Genomic DNA, 19,502 nt, shown 5'->3' with positions numbered 1-19,502 from the left:
GAAAAATTTTCCCCATGATTCTTTTCTTCCTTCTTTATGTTGTATCTAAATGAGATGATGATGTTCGCTGAACCTATTGTAATCATTTCACAATATATGTAAATCAAGCCAACTTGCTGTATACCTTAAAATTATACAGTGATATATGTCAATTGTTTATCAGTAAAACTGGGGGAGAAAGACTAATTCTGATAGGTAACTCTGTAATATCAGAAAGCAAGAGGCCCTTTGGCCTGGCTGGATGCCTGCTCTGACTTTCGCTTCAGATGCGTGATCAGTGGGACTGGTGTATATAGGGCAATAATATATCGGCCCTGCTGCCTGCCATTATGTCCGCTGCCCAGAAGGCCCACTGCTGCGGTGATCTTCCTTTGTGGACTGGGAGACACAGGGCAGAAGCCTTCACCGGGATCAGAAGTGCCCACATCAACTACATCTGCCCACATGCGCTAGTTATGCCTGTAATGTTACATATGAACATGGTCATACCTTCTTGGTTTGGCATTACTGGGCTTTCACTGGATTCACTGGAGGATGAAACTGGAATTAAGTAGCAGCAGAAAATGTAAACGCTTTGACAGAGCAAGAGATGAAGAATAGCATTCCGCAAGAGATGAAGAACAGCAATCCTTCTAACAGAGTTATTTTGGGAGGATTTTCTCAGGGAGGTGCTTTACCATGGTACATGGCTCTGACCACACAGCAGAAGCTGGCTGGTGTCACTGCTCTGGGCTTCCTTTCCACAGGGCCCAATCAGTGGTTTCCTCTGAGGAGAGACATTTCTATTCTTCAGTGCTGTGGAGATCTGGACCCTTTAGTACCCCTAATGTCTGGTGCCCTTACTGCGGAAAAGCTAAAACCATTGGTAAATCCAGCCAATGTAACCTTCAAAACCTATGGAGGCATGAGGCACAGTTCATGTCAACAGGAGATGATGGACATTAGGCAGTTCGTCAGTCAACTCCTACCTCCCATTGACGGATGCCACTAAGAGGCCTTGTGTAGAAGTGCATACCAGCATCGTCTATTAGAATACACACTACTGTCTGTGCCCAACCTTGAAACCTCTAATGTCTGCAGTGTTAAAATGTTTTGCAAATACACACCAATGACACAGGCTAAATAAATTCTCCTTATGGGAAATGCATGATCTTTGAAGTTTCTACATACGTATTTGTATATGATATAATCCATGAGACATTAGTATTAAACTAGCAGTATACTCTAGTATTGAATACACTAGTATTAAAATAGAGAGAGAAGCAGCCAGCTTCTTTCTCCCAAATGTAATTCAGCAAAATAATAAAATACTGCAACCAGATTTTTTATTACATCACTTGAAAATTATTAGCACGCTTAACGAAAACTTGTTCAGATATAAATGAGCAGTTAAAACATAGTTTATGTGCGTGGTGACTTAAAACTACGGGCTTACACCCCAAACTGCCAAGTCACCATGCAGTATCTGTATTTTTATATATGTGTTCATATATACCTAATGATTATAATGCATAATAAGAATGAGGTGCTATTACATTATTCCTAATAAAAGGGATAATGCTTCTAAGTGTCAATAAAGAGCAATATTGCTCTCTTCAATTAATGACTCTCTTTTATTTTGGGGAACAGCTTTTTCTTTGCTGAATATACTTTGTTCAATACTCTTTTTTTCTCTCTAGAAAAGAAATGTGTTCCTTCTTTTTTATCTTTTACAACAGACCAAATACTTCCTCTTTGCCACAGAAACCTGCTGTCAATATGTGCTGTAATTTAACATTCTGGATCACACACATGATGGAACTGAAAATATATTTATATTGACAGAAAGAAACCGGACATCCTTTCAGAGTTTCTATACTACTTCTTAAAGTGGACCTTTAGCCACAGTTTAGACCTGCAGGGTTACCAGAATCTTCAGTCCAGGTAACAAGCATAATTCTGTGGTTGTATTTTCTTGTAATTAACTGAAAGAATAATTAGGTCATAATTAGGAATAATTAGGTCTAGAATGTTCTGGGATATTTAAGGCTGATCTTAAAAACTGTAATTTCTAAGATGATTTGTTCTAAAATGATTCTCCTCATAGCATAGAATTTACTTATTTTGCACATAGGTTTGAAAGCAACTACAGCAGGATATGAACAATTCAAAAATTTTGCTTTACTCTTATTTGCCAATGGACTAATTTGAAATTTTTAAGTAGTCAGATGCTCTTTTGAAGTTTGCTTGTGTGCAAACATAAAAGTAGCAATTATTTGATTTCAAATAGATTTTTCATATTATTGGTTAAAATTACTTGAAAACAAATTTCTGGGTAAATTTGTTTAGTTAGAACTCAATACAAATAGTGTAGTTCCCACACAGTTTAATATACAGCAAAAATGTATGCTTGATGTTTCTGAACTGTTGTTAATTTTTCTGCTGAATTCCAACTGATTAGAACAATGTAAGAACTGCATCTTCACAAATGGGTGCTACTTGATGACAGAAATGATTTGGTACGGACTACAGATGATGTTAATAATTAGGCCATATATTTATGCCTGGATTTACAATTTTTAAACAATCACTAAGTCATTTTACTTTGCCTACAAGAATATGAACTGTTGCTTCACTGACACAAATCAGTGAGATCTAATTTACAGCAAGAAATATTAAATTGAAACATTGCACTGTAACATGAGAAAATGTAAATCTTTTGCATGGTTTCTATCAATGTGAAATACAACTGAATTCTGACTTAAAAAAAAAAAGGCAAGAGACCATGACTCTCTTTATTTCTGTATCCTAAGACCTTAAAACCAAGTCCTGCCTTTACAAAATGTTTAATAAGTGAATTAAGAATCTGCCTTGCTCCTACTTTATACAGAAAACAGAGGTCATCTAGCGGGAACTCCCTCAACTTCTTATATTTCTGCCTTCAACTTTAGGTATAGTGTGACTTAAAACTACAGCAGCAGCCTCTTCATAGCTACCTTGCCTCAGGGTCCCTGCTTTATCCACCATACTTTTTCTTTCATGTAATTTCTTTCTTCCTCCACTGACAACTGTGCTTAAATCTTTCCCAATGATTCTAAAAAGAGAACAAATGACAACAAAATTCTAAAATCTTTATCTTAATTACTTCCTGGCTTGAAGTTGAACTTTTGGAGAAAAAACAAAAAAATCCACTTTCATCTATCACTTTCTGATATGTCTACCCACTCTATTAAAACTGTGCTCAATATCATCACCATTCTCTACTAAAGGCCAGATTTGTTGGTCTACTTTCAGTCCTGACTGTTTCATTTGTCTGCAGTATTTGATACTATTCACCACAACTTTCTCTTGAAACTCATTCCCCTTTTGACTTTCAGGTGAGTTCTGTCTCCTGGTACATTTTCTATCTCTGACTTTCGTTCCTTTCCACTGACTACTTTCGTCCACCTGCCCTTTAAATAACGTAACTCCTAAATACTCATGAGGTTTCCCATGAATATTTCCAGGTGGTTCAGTGATAAAGAATTGCCTGCGGATGCAGGAGATACAGGAGATGAACGTTCGATCCTGGGTTGGGAAGATGCCCTGGAGGAAGTTAATGGCAACCCATTTCAGTATTCTTGCCTGGAGAATCCCATGGACAGAGAGAAGCCTGGCAGGCTACAGTCCATGGGTAACAAAGAGTTGGATAGGACAGAGCAAATATTCATAGAATGGTCTTGTTCCTTTTCCCTACTTATTATTCACAAGGTACTGGTTGATCTCAGTCATTCTCTGCCACTTGAATGCTGTCAGCTCTAAAATCCCTCTCTAGGATTTGCATTAGCAAAAGTTTACTTTACATACCCACTTAATATTTTATGGGGCTCAAATTGCACATCTAGTGTTCTTAGTGACAGCTTAGTATACTGCTGCTGCTGCTAAGTCACTTCAGTCGTGTCCAACCCCATAGATGGCAGCCCACCAGAATCCCTGGTCCCTGGGATTCTCCAGGCAAGAACACTGGAGTGGGTTGCCATTTCCTTTTCCAATGCAAGAAAGTGAAAAGTGAAAGTGAAGTCGCTCAGTCGTGTCCGACTCTTAGCGACCCCATGGACTGCAGCCCACCAGGCTCCTCCGTCCATGGGATTTTCCAGGCAAGAGTACTACAGTGGGGTGCCATCGCCTTCTCTGGCTTAGTGTACAATATCACATTAAAAAAATAAACTTGAAGACACAGTATGTTTTATCATGTAATAGGCTACAGAACTTTAGAAGTATTTGTATTTAATTATGCTAAAGCATAAACCTTGAGGTTAAACTACTAAAAAATTAAACCAATGTAATACAAATTCTAGTTTTTAAATTAGCTATACTCTAAAAAAAACAGAATGACAATTTTACTTCATAAGGTATGTGTATGTAAGAATGTCTGCCAGTTAGTTAGTTCAGTTGCTCAGTCGTGTCCGACTCTTTGTGAACCCATGAATCACAGCACACCAGGCCTCCCTGTCCATCACCAACTCCCAGAGTTCACTCAGACTCATGTCCATCGAGTCGGTGATGCCATCCAGCCATCTCATCCTCTGTCGTCCCCGTCTCCTCCCACCCCCAATCCCTCCCAGCATCAGAGTCTTTTCCAGTGAGTCAACTCGTCGCATGAGGTGGCCAAAGTATTGGAGTTTCAGCTTTAGCATTAGTCCTTCCAATGAACACCCAGGATTGATCTCCTTTAGAATGGACTGGTTGGACCTCCTTGCAGTCCAAGGGACTTTCAAGAGTCTTCTCCAGCACCACAGTTCAAAAGCATCAATTCTTCGGCGCTCAGCTTTCTTCACAGTCCAACTCTCACATCCATACATGACCACAGGAAAAACCATAGCCTTGACTAGACGGACCTTGGTTGGCAAAGTAATGTCTCTGCTTTTTAATATTTAGGCATAGTATTCTAGAATTAATTTATTCTTCTTATATAACATACTGCTAATAAAATTAGATACACTGCAACTTTGTGAAATAGTTGTTTCTTAAGATAAACTTTCTGTTTAAAAAGGAGCAGGCATGAGTTGTATAGAAAAATTTTGCCCTAAGGAAGGAATCTGTCAGTTATTACATGTAACACTGAACAATTCTCATTTTTTTTTAAAGTGCTCTTCAATAGAGTAGTAATTATCACTATTAAAAATACCTATTACTGACTTTCAAAACATCCACGAGGAATTTAAAGAGAAGAAACATATACAGTAAAAAAGATCAATGAAATCAAAAGTTTATTTTTAAAAAGACTAACAAGTATGATAAACTCATGACAAGGCTGATGAAAATGTTCAAAAGGCTATCTGCATCGCCAGTGTCAAGAATGAGACAGGAAAATTAAATATGCACATGTAAAAGAATGAAATAAGATCCCTATCTCATGCCTTTCACAAAAGTTAACTCAAAATGGATTAAAGACAAATATAAGGCCTGAAATTATAAAACAGAGGAGAATATACACATAAAAGTTCCTTGACATTGGTCTTGGCAATGATATTCTGGGACAGGAAACATAAAGCAAAGGCAGAAGAAGCAAAAACAAACAAGTGGGACTGCATCAAACTAAAAGGAAAGAGAGGATAAGATACAGGGAAGCCAGAATGAAAAGTTCTAACATATTTTAAATCACAGCTCCTAAAAAGGAAGAGAAGATATGGAGTAAAGGCAATATAAAAAGACTCCAGAATTGGTGAAAGGTATTGACTCAAACCCATTCACGGATCACAGTCTTGTCGTGGTGAAGATGATTGGGCAACTCAAAGAAGCTATGAGCCATGCCGTACAGGGCCACCAGAGACAGATGGGTCATAATGAACAGTTCTGACAAAACGTGGTCCACTGGGGGAGGGAATGGCAACCCATTCCAGTATTCTTGTCATGAGAAGCCCATGAATCATATAAAAAGGCAAAAACATATGACACCAGAAGATGAGCCCCTCCAGGCTGGAAACTGTCCAACATGCTACTGGGAAAGAGTGGAAGGTAATAACTGATAGCTCCAGAAGGAATAAAGCGGCTGGGCCAAAGCAGAAATGACGCTCAGTTGTGGATGTGTCTGGTAGTGAAAGTAAAGTCCAACACTGTAAAGAAAAATGGTGCACAGGAACCTGGAATGTTAGGTTCACGAATCAGGGTAAACTGGATGAGGTCAGGCAGGAGATGGCAAGAGTGAACACAGACATCTTAGGAATCAGTGAACTAAAATGGACTGGAATAGGTGAATTTAATTCAGATGACCGTAGCATCTACTACTGTGGACAAAAACCCCTTACAAGAAATGGAATAGCACTCATAATCAACAAAAGAGTCTGAAATGCAGTACTTGGGTGCAATCTCAAAAACAAAAGGAGAATCTTGGTTTGTTTCCAAGGCAAACCATTCTACATCACAGTAATCCAAGTTTATGCCCCAACCACTGATGCTAAAGAAGCTTAAGTTGACAGATTCCATGAAAACCTACAAGACCTTTTAGAACTAACACCAAAAAATGATGTCCTTTTCATCACAGGGGATTGGAATGCAAAAGTAGGAAGAGAGATCCATAATAACAGGCCAGTTTGGCCTTAAGAGTACAAAATGAAGCAGGGCAAAGGCTAACGGAGTTTTGTCAAGAGAGCATGCCGGACACAGCAAACACCCTTTTCAAACAATCCAAGAGACAACTTTATACATGGACACCACCAGATGGTCAGTGTCAAAATCAGACTGATCATGTTCTTTGCAGCTGAAGATGGAGAAGCTTGCTACAGTCAGCACAAACAAGACCTGGAGCTGACTGCGGCTCAGATCATGAGCTCCTTATTGGAAAATTCAGGCTTAAATGGAAGAAAGTAAGGAAAACCACTAGGCTATTCAGGTATGACCTAAATCAAATCCCTTATGATTACACAGTGGAGGTGACAAATAGATGCAAGGAATCAGCTCTGGTAGACAGAGTGCCTGAAGAATGATCAACAGAGGTTCATAACATCATACAGGAGGCACTGACCAAAACCATGACCAAGAAAAAGAAATCCAAGAAGGCAAAGTGGTTGTCTGAGGAGGCTTTACCAATAACTGAGAAAAGAAGAGAAGTGAAAGGCAAGGGACAAAGGGAAATATAAAATGAAGGTAGAGTTTCAGAGAATAGCAAGGAGAGATAAGAAAGCCTTCTTAAGTAAACAATGCAAAGAAATACAAGAAAACTATTAACTAGAATGGTAAAGACTAGAGATCTCTTCAAGAAAACTAGAGATACCAAGATAATACTTCATGCAAGGATGGACATGATAAAGGACAGAAACGGTAAGAACCTAACAGAAGTAGAAGAGATTAAGAAGAGGTGGCAAGAATACACAGAACAACTATACAAAAAAAGTCTTAATGACATGAATAACCACAGTGGTGTGGTCCATCACCTAGAGCTGGATATCCTGGAGTGTAAAGTCAAACAGGCCTTAGGAAGCATCACTATAAACAGAACTAGTGGAGGTGACGTAATTCCAGATGAGCTATTTAAAATCCTAAAAGATGATGCTGTTGTTAAAGTGCTGCACTCAATATGTTAGTAAATTTGGAAAATTCAGCAGTGGCCATAGGACCGGAAATAGTCAGTTTTCATACCAATTTCAAAGAAGGGAAATGCCAAAGAAAGTTCAAACTACCAGACAACGGCACTCATTTCACATGCTAGCTAGGTAAAGTTCAAAATCCTTCAAGCTCAGCCTCAGGAGTACGTAACCTGAGAACTTCCAGATGTACAAACTAGGTTTGGAAAAGGCAGAGGAACCAGAGATCAAATTGCCAAAAATCGGTGGCTCACGGAGAACGCAAGGGAATTCTAGAAAAACATCTACTTCTGCTTCACTGACTACACTAAAGCCTTTGACTGTATCACAACAAACTGTGGAAAATTCTTACAGATGGGAATACCAGACCACCTTACCTGTCTCCTGAGAAACCTGTAGGTCAAGAAGCAACAGTTAGAACCAGACATGGAATAGCTGAACGGTTTCAAATCGGGAAAGGAGTACGACAAGGCTGTATACTGTCACCCTGCTTATTTAATTTATATGCAGAGTACATCATGCGAAATGCCAGGCTCAATGAATCACAAACTAAAATCAAGATTGCTGGGAGAAATCAACAATCTGAGACTTTGCAGATGATATCATTCTAATGGCATAAAGTGAAGAGGAACTAAAGAGCCTCTTGATGAGAGTGAAAGAGGAGAGTAAAAATACTGACTTGAAACAACATTAACAAAACTAAGATCATGGTAACCAGTCCCATCACTTCATGGGAAAAAGAAATTGTAGAAGCAGTGACAGTTATTTTCCTGGGTTCCAAAATCACTGTGTGCAGTGACTGCAGCCATGAAATTAACAGACACTTGTTCCCTGCTGGCTCAGATGATAAAGAATCCACCTACAATGTGGGAGACATGGGTTCAATCCCTGGGTTGGGAAGATCCTCTGGAGGAGGGCATGGCAACCCACTCCAGTATTCTTGCCTGGAGAATCCCCACGGACAAAGGAGCCTGATGGGCTACAGTCCATGGGGTCGCAAAGAGTCGGACACAACTGAGCAACTAAGTGCAGCACACACTCCTTGAAATGAAAGCTATGACAAACCTACACATCATATTAAAAAGCAGAGATGTCACTTTGCTGACAAAGTTCTGTATAGTCAAAGCTATGGTTTTTCCAGTAGTCATGTATGGATATTTGAGAGCGGAAACATAAAGAAGGCTGAGCACTAAAGAACTGATGCTTTTGAATTGTGGTACTGAGGAAGACTCTTGAGAGTCCCTTGGACTTCAAGGAGTTCAAACCAGTCAATTCAACCTTCAGGGTTGAATGAATATTTAATTCATTGGAAGGACTGATGTTGAAGCTGAAGCTCCACTACTTTGGCCATCTGATAGAAAGAGTAGACTCACTGGAAAAGACCCTGATGCTGGCTGGGAAAGATCAAAGGCAAAGAAGAAGGGGTTGGCAGAGGATGAGATAGTTAGATAGCATCATTGATTCAATGTACATGAATCTGAGCAAACTCCAGGAGATAGAGAATAGAAGAGCCTGGCATGTTACAGTCCATGGGGTTGCAGAATTGAATACAACTTAGGGACTGAACATATATAACACTGATTCACATATTTTAAAATCCCAATGAATCCCAACCAGGATAAATAAAAAGATGAAAAGTGAAAGTGATAGTTGCTCACTTGTGTCCGACTCTTTGGTGGGCTATAGACTACCAGACTCCTCGGTCCATAGGATTCTCCAGGCAAGAATACTGGAGGGGGTTGCCATGCCCTCCTCCAGAGGACTTCCCAACCCAGGGATCTAAACTGGGTCTCCTGAATTGTTGGTAGATTCTTTACCATCTGAGTCACCAGGGAAGCCCATTTATCTCTAAATGTTGTGTTAGTCGCTCAGTCATGTCTGACTCTTTGCAACCCCGTGGACTGAAGCCCGCCAGGCTCCTCTGTCCATGAGATTCTCCAGGCAGTAATACATCACAGTAAAACTGCAGAGTACTGGAAATTCCCTGGTGTTCCAGTGGTTAAGACTCTGTGCTTCCATTCCAGGGGATCCAGGTTTGATCCTGTCAGGGAACTAAGCTCTCACAAGCTGCACAGTGAGCCATAAATAAATAAATAAAACACAATGCTTTTAAATTTAAGCAAAATTTTCTAAAGTACTTTATCAAAATAATTACGATATTGAAAACTTTCATCATTAAGGAGTTTTCAATTGTTTAGCTTTTACTGAAAAAAACATAAAAAAGTTTGAAAATACTTTATTTATATGTAAATACATAGTAAAATTATCTCACCTATATAAAAAGAGATCTTTGGCAAGTCGCTTAGGTCCAATGATTTTGAAGATAATTTCATATGTTTCAAGTGCCTTCCGATGAACTCCACCCGGTAATGCTGGATGCAGACATTGAGCTAGGCGCTTGCCTATGGTCAGCTTTTTGGGTACTACTTGGTATTTTGCATTATTTTGTAAAACCTTGAAGAAAACATCTTAATTTAGTTGAGAAAGAATATTAGATTTCATTTTACTTCCATTTTCTGGCATAGTATTATAAAAAATCCTTGATATAGGACTTCAAAGGAGAAAAAATTATAGAGGATGTAAAAAAACTTTTGTTTTTGTCAGTTAAATCAGTAAAACTAGATTGAAAATTAAAACTGAGGATTTAAAAATATTTACTAATTTGTTAAAAAAATCAACTTGTTACATGTAAACAGAAATAACATTTTTATGAAAAATAATAGTATTTTCCAAAATAAATTTGCTCAGAAGAAAGGTACTATTTTAGATTTTTGAAAATCTTTTAACAACCTTCAACCTTTTTTTCTGATACACTGTTTGAAATATATTTAGAAAACTGAACCTCAATAAAAACATGTAGTTGGAAGAGGAACAACCACTGCTGTAGTATATCAAATTACAGCAAGAACACACATGAGATTATACTTGTTCAATCGCTTTTACTAATTTCCCAATTGGAACAAATACATATTGCTGTATTTATTCAACCACCACATTTCTTCAGAAAAGATGGTCAAGGTAGAATTTATAGAAGATGCAAACTCATAAATACCACCCAAAGGAGATTAACTTATTTAAATAATAGACGACTTATAAATGAAGTTCTTCAGAGTATTATGGCAAAATGCTAGTAGTAGAAAATAAACATTCAGAATGAATATGGTACAACAGACGAGAACTGGAATTGAGATGAAACACAAAAGAAGTCCTTTATTTTAGAAAATAAAGAACTGAGGTTAAAAGTATATAAAATGATTGTTCTGCCAAAGGCAGTACAAAAGCAAAGCACTAGACACTTCCAGTTCATTAAAAAAAAAGTAAAAAACCAAAGGGTATGAGGTCCGCTTAGATATAACATTTTCAATGGTCTTCAATCCAGTCTTAAATTGGATGTAACCAATATAAATAAAACTAGACTTAACAAATGCAAAGCAAATCAAGGCCACAACATCAATAGGAATTCAACTACAAAAAAAGTTTTTTTAAACTAGCTGCCATCCATTTCTAAAACACTAATTTGAATTTGAGATGGAGGAGCAAAGAATCAAAATTTACACATATTTGAAAGAAAAGTATAAATAATTATTACCGTAAGTACCTCTGTAGAAGGAAAGTTAATGATCTATAACATAAAATGGTTCAATAAAGAAATTCTACTAATACCAAATAAAATTTTTTAATAAAGCAAAATATGGCACTATTTTCTAAAATCATTTGAGTTAGAAAACTTATATAAATAAGATGAAAATTTAGTATATTAATAAATGATAAAATTTTAAACTAAAACATATTTAGACTATCTGCAACAGATTTGTACATATATAACCCTTGCCTTGTATCACCATGACTTTAGGAAAGTTTCACTGATCCATTGCATATCCTATGTTGGGGTATCTGGATACAGAGAAATCTGTTTTCATGATATTGATAACTATAAAAAATTAATTATGTACTTAATTAGGCAAATTAATTTCCAAAGCTTAATGAACTGCTTTTACACACAGTTCCTACTAGAAGTAGTGTCAGTCGCTCAGTTGTGTCTGACTCTTTTCGACCCCAAGGACTGTAGCCTGCCAAGTTCCTCTGTCCATGGGATTCTCCAGGCAAGAATACTGGAGTGGGTTGCCATTTCCTCCTCCAGGGGATCTTCCAACCCAGAGATGGAACCCACATCTCTTACATCTTCTGCATTGGCAGGTCGGTTCTTTACCACTGGTGCCACCTGGGAAACCCCAAACATACATTTTATATCCAGGCAGTTCTGAGTTATAGTCAGTGCCTTTTGCAAAAGTGTAAAAAGCTTTTTACAAGACTAAGTTCCTACTAAGTCTTCAGAAAAGAGACCCTCAAGGTAACTAAAAACCTAACTACCTTTAAACAAACTCATACTTTTAGATGCAATTTCTTGGGGATACTGTAAAAATTTTGAGAATTTATCAAATGTCAAATGATAAATGTTAGAAGTCAACATGTCAAAAACAAGTTTGTGCATCTCATTTTAAGATAAATCCATGGCACATTGAAAATGGAAGTTTTTCTTTTTAAATTATCAGGGTAATTATCTATAGTAAGTATTAAAGTTGCAAACTATTGTCCTTGATATGTATTTCAGGACAAATTGTATGATAAACTGTCTGATGTTAAAACAGTTACGAGAAGAGCTCACTTTTCCTATCTGTTTCCCTGGTCCACTTAATATTTAGAAGCATTTGTATTCAATACACGCTATTAAAAACAAACCTAAAGAAGGCCCCAATATCAAAACTATGGGCATGAAGTGAGAAAATTTTGATGTAAGTTTAAAAAAAAAAGGAGGGGGGTCAAAATCCAAAGCTACGAGTTCAACAGTGATGCCACCATATTAACAGTGGATAAAAACCAGACATGTCAGGAAGGATCATTCAAGGCCTAGCTCCAAGGCCTAAGCAATTGCTTGTCACTTTTGTAAAAAGCACTGACTATAACTAAGAACTGCCTGGACATAAAATATTTCTTTAATGCCATATTCCATTTGGAAAGGACACAGCAGTTACTGCTTTCCATGTGCAGCTCTTCATTTTTATGCCAGGAACTCCACAACCATATCTGATACTCAATTATAAAAACTTGTTAACCTTCATGGTTAGCATATTTGTTTTCTAATCTTGCATTTATACATAATAATAGATTAACTATATTTTTCAAGTACTGTTGTGGTTTTGGCCTCAAAAAAAAAAAAAAAAAGCCTAACTACAAAGGCATACAATTAATGAAGGAAAATAGCAGAATCAAAAGTAATTCAGCCTGGCACTCTTTGATGACCTAGAGGGGTGGGCAAGGGAGTGGGGAGGAGGGCTCAGGAAGGAGGAGTCATATATAATTATAACTGATTCTCATTGTTGTATGGCAGGAAGCAACACAGCATTGTAAAGCAATTATCCTCCAATTAAAAAATGAAAAACAAAGAGGAAAATGTTCTAGAATGGAGAATTTTTAAAAAGTAATTCTGAGGTTATGTTTTTAAATTCTTTACTTCAAGGTTTAGAGAAATTCAGAAAATACAGATGCGGATTTCTGATTTTTATCCCTTCTTATGAAATGAGCAAGACAGACATACCTTATTAAGTTTTCCAAGTGCTGATATCAAATCTGCCCACTCACTGGAGTATTCAAAATTCTTCAGTGCTTTGTCAACTGCAGCTACATAGTTCCTGTATTTGGAGTCACTCAATAACTCCAGCTCTTCTGTGTTCATCCTCCCACAGCGTCCTCCTAGAGACCAATTCCAAAGTCATGTAAAATCATTACCTACAAAAACAAAGTTTGTAGAAGGAACCAAAGTTACAAAAGAAAGTATTAAAATGGGTTCAGAGCTAATGGCTAACTTTAAAATGTGTTTTGAGTGAGAAGTGATCAACACTCTAGGCAGCTAGCATTCAGGGTCATGGAAGTATTCAAAGACAGCTTCAGAGATAACTACTCATGTGTTCCTTCCTAGGAACTGGGGAAATGGCTGTGAGAACTTAGGGCTTACGAAGAAGTAGGAAATATTCCTGTACTTAGTTCAAATTAAAAATCATGTTATTTCTCTGTCATATTTGCCAATATAACACTTCTGATACACATATACCTCTTCTTTGTTTTGATCCTAAAATGTAATAAGACTGGTTAGATTAGAAACATCAGGGACTTTAAAAACAACAATAGGAAAAAAAAAAAAAAAGAAATGAATGACTTGGAGATCATCTTATTAAGCAATAAAAGTGTGGGCATACAGTATGAAAGAACATCAGCTTTTTGGAACTAATAAAACTTCTAATAAAACCAGGCTTCCCTGGTGGCTCAGTGGTAAAGAACCTGCCTGCTAATGCAGGAGACACGGGTTTGATTCCTTATCCAGGAAGATCCTACATGCCTCAGAGCAATTAAGCCCGTGCACCACAACTATTGAAACTGTGCTCTAGAGCCTGGGAACCACAACTACTGAGCCCACGGTGCCCCAACCACTGAAGCCCACGTGTCCGAGAGCCCATGCCCCACAACAAGAGAAGCCACCATATTGAGACGCCTGCGCTAGCCCTGCTTGCCGCAACTAGAGAAACACCTGCAAAGCAACGGAGATCCAGCAAACAAACCAAAAACTTCTAATAAGACTGACAAGTATAAGTGGTAGTTTAAAATATGTCCACAAATTCTTTGATATTACTTTAAAAAATCAGTGCCTAATTCTCCAGTCGCTTGGGCTGGATTCTGGGACTCAAGTTCTAACGAAAATAATAAGGCAGAAGCGACAATGTGTAACGGTCAAGACTGTGTCATAAAAGCACTTCAGCTTCATCCTTGCTCTCTCTGTGTCAGGTAGCAGGCTCTGGGGAAAGCCAGTTGCAAGAGCAGAAGGAGACTTCAAGAAGCCTTATGGAGACACTCCTGTGGTAAGGAACTGAGGCTTTCTGCCAATAGCCTTGTGAGTGAGTCATCTTCGAAGAAGATCCTTCATCCCCAGGCAAGCCTTGATTTGACTGTAGTACCAACTGACATCTTGACTGATTTCACGAGAGACTGTGTGCCAGAACTACATAGCTAAGCCTCTCGAATACATGATCTACAGAAATTCTGCTGCTTTAGGTCACTGAGTTAGGGAGTAATAGCTACACAGCAGTAGAATAGATAGCTTAACACAGAGTACTAACAAGGATTTAATTGAGGTTCAATTTTAAAATCAATGTGGGAGAACTTCCCTGGTGGTCCAGTGGTAAAGAATCTACCTTGCAACGCAGGGGACAATGGTTTGATCCCTGGTCAGGGAGGATCCCACATGACAAAGGGCAACTAAGCCCACACGTCCTAACTACTATCAGCTGCAACTACCGAGCTCGCACCTAGAGCCTGTGCTCTACAACACGAGAAGCCACCACAATGAGAAGCCTGCGCAGTGCAATGGGGACCCAACACAGCCAATAATTAACTAATTAAAAAAATCAAGTGGGGACTTCCCAGGTGGTCCAGTGGTTGAGTTTGCCTTCCAATGCCCGGGGTGTGGGTTCTATCCCTGGTTGAGGAGCTGAGATCCCACATGCCTCAGGGCCAAAAAACCAAAACATAAAACAAGCAGTATTGTACCAAATTCAATAACGACTTTAAAAACAGTCAACATCAAAAAATCTTTCCTACACCTCCATAAAAACCAATTCAAAATGAATCATCTAAATTTAATAGCTAGAACTGTAAAACTCTTAGAAGAAAATACAAGAATAAATCCTCATGATTTATTCTAGGCCTTCTTAGGATTTCTCATAAATAACACTAAAAGCAGAAAAAGCACTACAACCTCAAGAAAGGGAAAACAAATGAACTGGAGTTCGTCAAAATGAAAAACCTTTGTGCTTGGACTTCCCCAGTGGTCCAGTGGTTAAAAATCTGCCTGCCAGCACAGTGGACACAGGTTCGATCCCTGATCCAGGAAGATCCCAAATGCTGCCTGCGGGACAACTTAGCCTGTGTGCCACAACTACTGAAGCCTGCGAGCCTAGAGCCCATGCTCTGCAACAAGAGAAGCCACTGCAATGAGAAGCCCATGAGCTACAACGAAGAGTAGCTCCTGCTCCCCGCAACGAGAAAGCCCTTGCATAGCAACAAAGACCCAGAGCAACTGCAGATAAAGTAAATCAATATATCTTTAAAAAAAAAAAAGAAAGAACTTTGTGCTTGAAAAGATGTCATCAACAAAGCAAAAAGACAACTGATAGAATGGAAGAAAATATATCTCTCATATTTCTGATGAGACACTTGAATCATATAAATAAAGGACTCTTCAGTTCAGTTCAGTTGCTCAGTCGTTTCCGACTCTTTGCGACCCCATGAATCACAGCACGCCAGGCCTCCCTGTCCATCACCAACTCCCGGAGTTCACTCAAACTCATGCCCACAGAGTTGGTGATGCCATCCAGCCATCTCATTCTCGGTCGTCCCCTTCTCCTCCCGCCCCCAACCTTTCCCAGCATCAGAGTCTTTTCCAGTGAGTCAACTCGTCGCATGAGGTGGCCAAAGTACTGCAGTTTCAGCTTTAGCATCAGTCCTTCCAATGAACACACAGGATCGATCTCCCTTAGAATGAACTGGTTGGATCTCCTTGACTCTTACCAGTCAATAATAAAAGGACAAATAATTTAAAACAGGTAAAGAATCTGAATAGTCATTTCTCCAAAGAAGATACATGAATGGTCAAGAATTACATGAAGTGATACTCAACATCATTAACCATCAGGAAAATGCAAATCAGAACCACGAGATATTTTACCCACACTAGGATTACTAAAATAAAAAAGACAGTAAGTATTGACAAAGATATGGAGAAACTGGTACCGTGGTACACTGCTGGTGGGAATGTAATTTGGTGCAGCTGCTTTGGAATGTAGTCCGGCAGTTCTCAAAAGGTTAAACATAGAATTACCATACAACCCAACAATGCTACTCCTAGGTATGGTACACATACACAAGAGAAATGAAACATGTTCACACAAAAATTTGTACATTAATGTTCAAAGAAGCATTACTCATAACAACCAAGAAGGGGAAACAAATCAAATGTCCACCAACTGATGGATGAATAAATAAAAAACAATGGAATATTATTCAACTATAAAAAGGAATGAAGTGCTGATACATATGGTGACATGGATGAACTTTGAAAACATTATGCTAAGTGAAAAATATCATTCACAAAACACCACATATTTTATTTTTCTATTAAATGATAGTTGTAGTGGTAGAGAATTCTATTATTTTCTGTTAACCAATCATGTTACAATGGTATTAAGTGAATAATAGTTACATAATCACAATAGTAAAAGATGTTTATCAATTTTCACAATCAACAGCCAGACAAAAAAGATAATTACAATTTCAAGCTATAATGGAAACATGATTAACCTAACAATATAATTACATACAATTTAGGGGGTTAAGTAGAGTGATGGGGTAAGTGGAATGCATACATGCACAGGTTTTGATCTACCCAATCAGTCTATGTCTTTTGGTTGGTGCATTTAATCCATTTACATTTGAGGTAACTATCAATATGTATGATTCTATTACCATTTTCTTAATTGTTTTGATTTTCTGTAGGTCTTTTCCTTATCTTGTGTTTCGTGCCAAGAGAAGTTCCTTTAGCATTTGTTGTATACAATAAAAGAAGAAAGAAAGAAAACCTACAGAATGGGAGAAAATATCTGCTAATAATGCAACAGAGAGGGGCTTAATTTCCAAAATATACAAACAGCTCAAACGACTCAACAACAACCTAAAGCAAATAACAAATAAAAAAAACAGGCAGAGGACCTAAATATGTCTCCAAACAACATGTCTCCAAAGAAGAAATACAAACGGCCAATAGGCACATGAAAATATCCTCAACATCACTACTTCTTCAGTTCAGTTCAGTTCAGTCGCTCAGTCGTGTCCGACTCTCCACGACCCCATGAATCACAGCACGCCAGGTCTCCCTGTCCATCACCAACTCCCGGAGTTCACTCAAACTCATGTCCATCGAGTTGGTGATGCCATCCAGCCATCTCATTCTCTGTCGTCCCCTTCTCCCCCGCCCCCAACCTTTCCCAGCATCAGAGTCTTTTCCAGTGAGTCAACTCTTTGCATGAGGTGGCCAAAGTATTGGAGTTTCAGCTTTAGCATCAGTCCTTCCAATGAACACCCAGGACTGATCTCCTTTAGAATGGACTGGTTGGATCTCCTTGCAGTCCAAGGGACTCTCAAGAGTCTTCTCCAGCACAATTCAAAAGCAACAATTCTTCAACGATCAGCTTTCTTCACAGTCCAACTCTCACATCCATACATGACCACGGGAAAAACCATAGTCTTGACTAGACGGACCTTGGTTGGATAAGTAATGTCTCTGCTTTTTAATATACTATCTAGGTTGATCATACTTCTTAGAGAAATGCAAATCAAAACTACAATGAGGTACCATCTCACACTGGTCAGCATGGCCATTATTAAAAACTCCACAAATAACAAATGGTGGAAAGAATGTGGAGAAAAGGGAACTATATTCAGTATCCTATGATAAATCATATCAGAAAAGAATATAAAAAAGAAATTTATAGGTGTGTATAACTGAATCACTTTGTATACAGCATAAATTAATACTCTGTAAATCAACTACACTTCAATTAAAAAAACTGTTTATAAGGATGGTTACACAGCTCTATGAATGAACTGAAAACCACTGAATCATATATTCTAAATAGGTGAATTGCAATAATATGTGAATTGTATCTCAATAAAGATATATAGCTATATTTATGTGTATACATGTAAGATATATATCTATATATGTAAGATCTACACATATATACATGTATGGATACATATGAAAATGCACCTTAGGGATTTGTGCATTACTTCAAATTACATGCAATATTTACATCTTAAATTTTATTGGAGAATGGTGCACTTTTATTACAGTGTCAAAAAACAGTTTTTTAAAAGTAATCCTTAAAAGGAGGAAATGGTAACCCACCTCAGTATTTTTCCCTGGAAAATTCCAAGGACAGAGGAGCCTGGCAGGCTTCAGTCCATGGGGTTGTGAACAGTCTGATGTGACTGAGCATACACACAGGCAAAAACGTTAAGAATCACTGCTCTAGAAAATATAACCTACATTAGTAAAATCTGTTTGCATAAAAAAAAAAACTAAACTAAAAAAGCCCTATTAAATCGAAACTGTCCTATGTAAGGTTACTCCAAAATGAAGCAATACACAGTTTCCAATTCTCTATCTCAATTCTTTTATCCATAAAAACAAAACTAGACAGATCTTGGAGAAGGCAATGGCAACCCACTCCAGTACTCTTGCCTGGAAAATCCCATGGATGGAGGAGCCTAGTAGGCTGCAGTCCATGGGGTCGCAAAGAGTCGGACATGACTGAGCGACCTCACTTTCACTTTTCACTTTCATGCATTGGAGAAGGACATGGCAACCCACTCCAGTGTTCTTGCCCGGAGAATCCCAGGGATGGAGGATAGCCTGGTGGGCTGCCGTCTATGGGGTCGCACAGAGTCGGACACGACTGAAGTGACTTAGCAGCAGCAGCAGACAGATCTTAAATCCCATCCTTGGAGAGACTATGACCTAAATATAGAGTCACTTGACATATGAAATTATTCACTTCAGCACATTAACTGCCAACCAGTATGTCTGCCTGCTTACTAGACAGAATATCCCTGATCTCAGGATACTTTCCCCATTGGGAGGGCTGGGAGTGGAGAATATAAGGTAAGGTAAATCCTTCAAGATAATTAATCTACTTTTCTAATAAAACTGTGTTAACTGACCCCAGGGGCTTAAAATAAAGTTTATGAGGAAAAAAAGTCCATTTTATTGTTCTATCTTCATGCTCTGAACTCTCAAAAGCAGCAAACCAAACAGAAAGCAGTATTTTGAACTACTCTGAGAAATCCAAGACA

At 38.2% G+C, this 19,502-nt stretch overlaps 1 protein-coding gene and 1 pseudogene across 6 annotated transcripts in view; one reads left to right on the top strand and one right to left on the bottom strand.

The window, feature by feature from the left end:
• DOP1A (DOP1 leucine zipper like protein A) overlaps nt 1-19,502 on the bottom strand; it is a 119,010-nt gene that overhangs the window by 73,436 nt on the left and 26,072 nt on the right. For all 6 annotated transcript variants that reach the window (XM_055433739.2, XM_055433742.2, XM_055433741.2 and 3 more), the window contains exons 2-3: nt 13,138-13,328; nt 9,814-9,995 (exon numbers count right to left, since the gene is read on the bottom strand). In XM_055433739.2, the coding sequence (XP_055289714.2) occupies nt 9,814-9,995; nt 13,138-13,275 (320 nt within the window). In that variant the 5' untranslated portion in view covers nt 13,276-13,328. The remainder of the gene's footprint in view (nt 1-9,813; nt 9,996-13,137; nt 13,329-19,502) is intronic.
• LOC148776293 (acyl-protein thioesterase 1 pseudogene) lies at nt 387-1,126 on the top strand (annotated as a pseudogene).

The sequence above is a fragment of the Moschus berezovskii genome, chromosome 10, assembly GCF_049115385.1.
Source record: "Moschus berezovskii isolate FMDL1 chromosome 10, NW_MosBer_1.0, whole genome shotgun sequence".
NCBI lineage: Eukaryota > Metazoa > Chordata > Mammalia > Artiodactyla > Moschidae > Moschus > Moschus berezovskii.
Note: the sequence above shows the minus strand (reverse complement) of the source record. Positions and strands in the feature narration are given on the sequence as shown.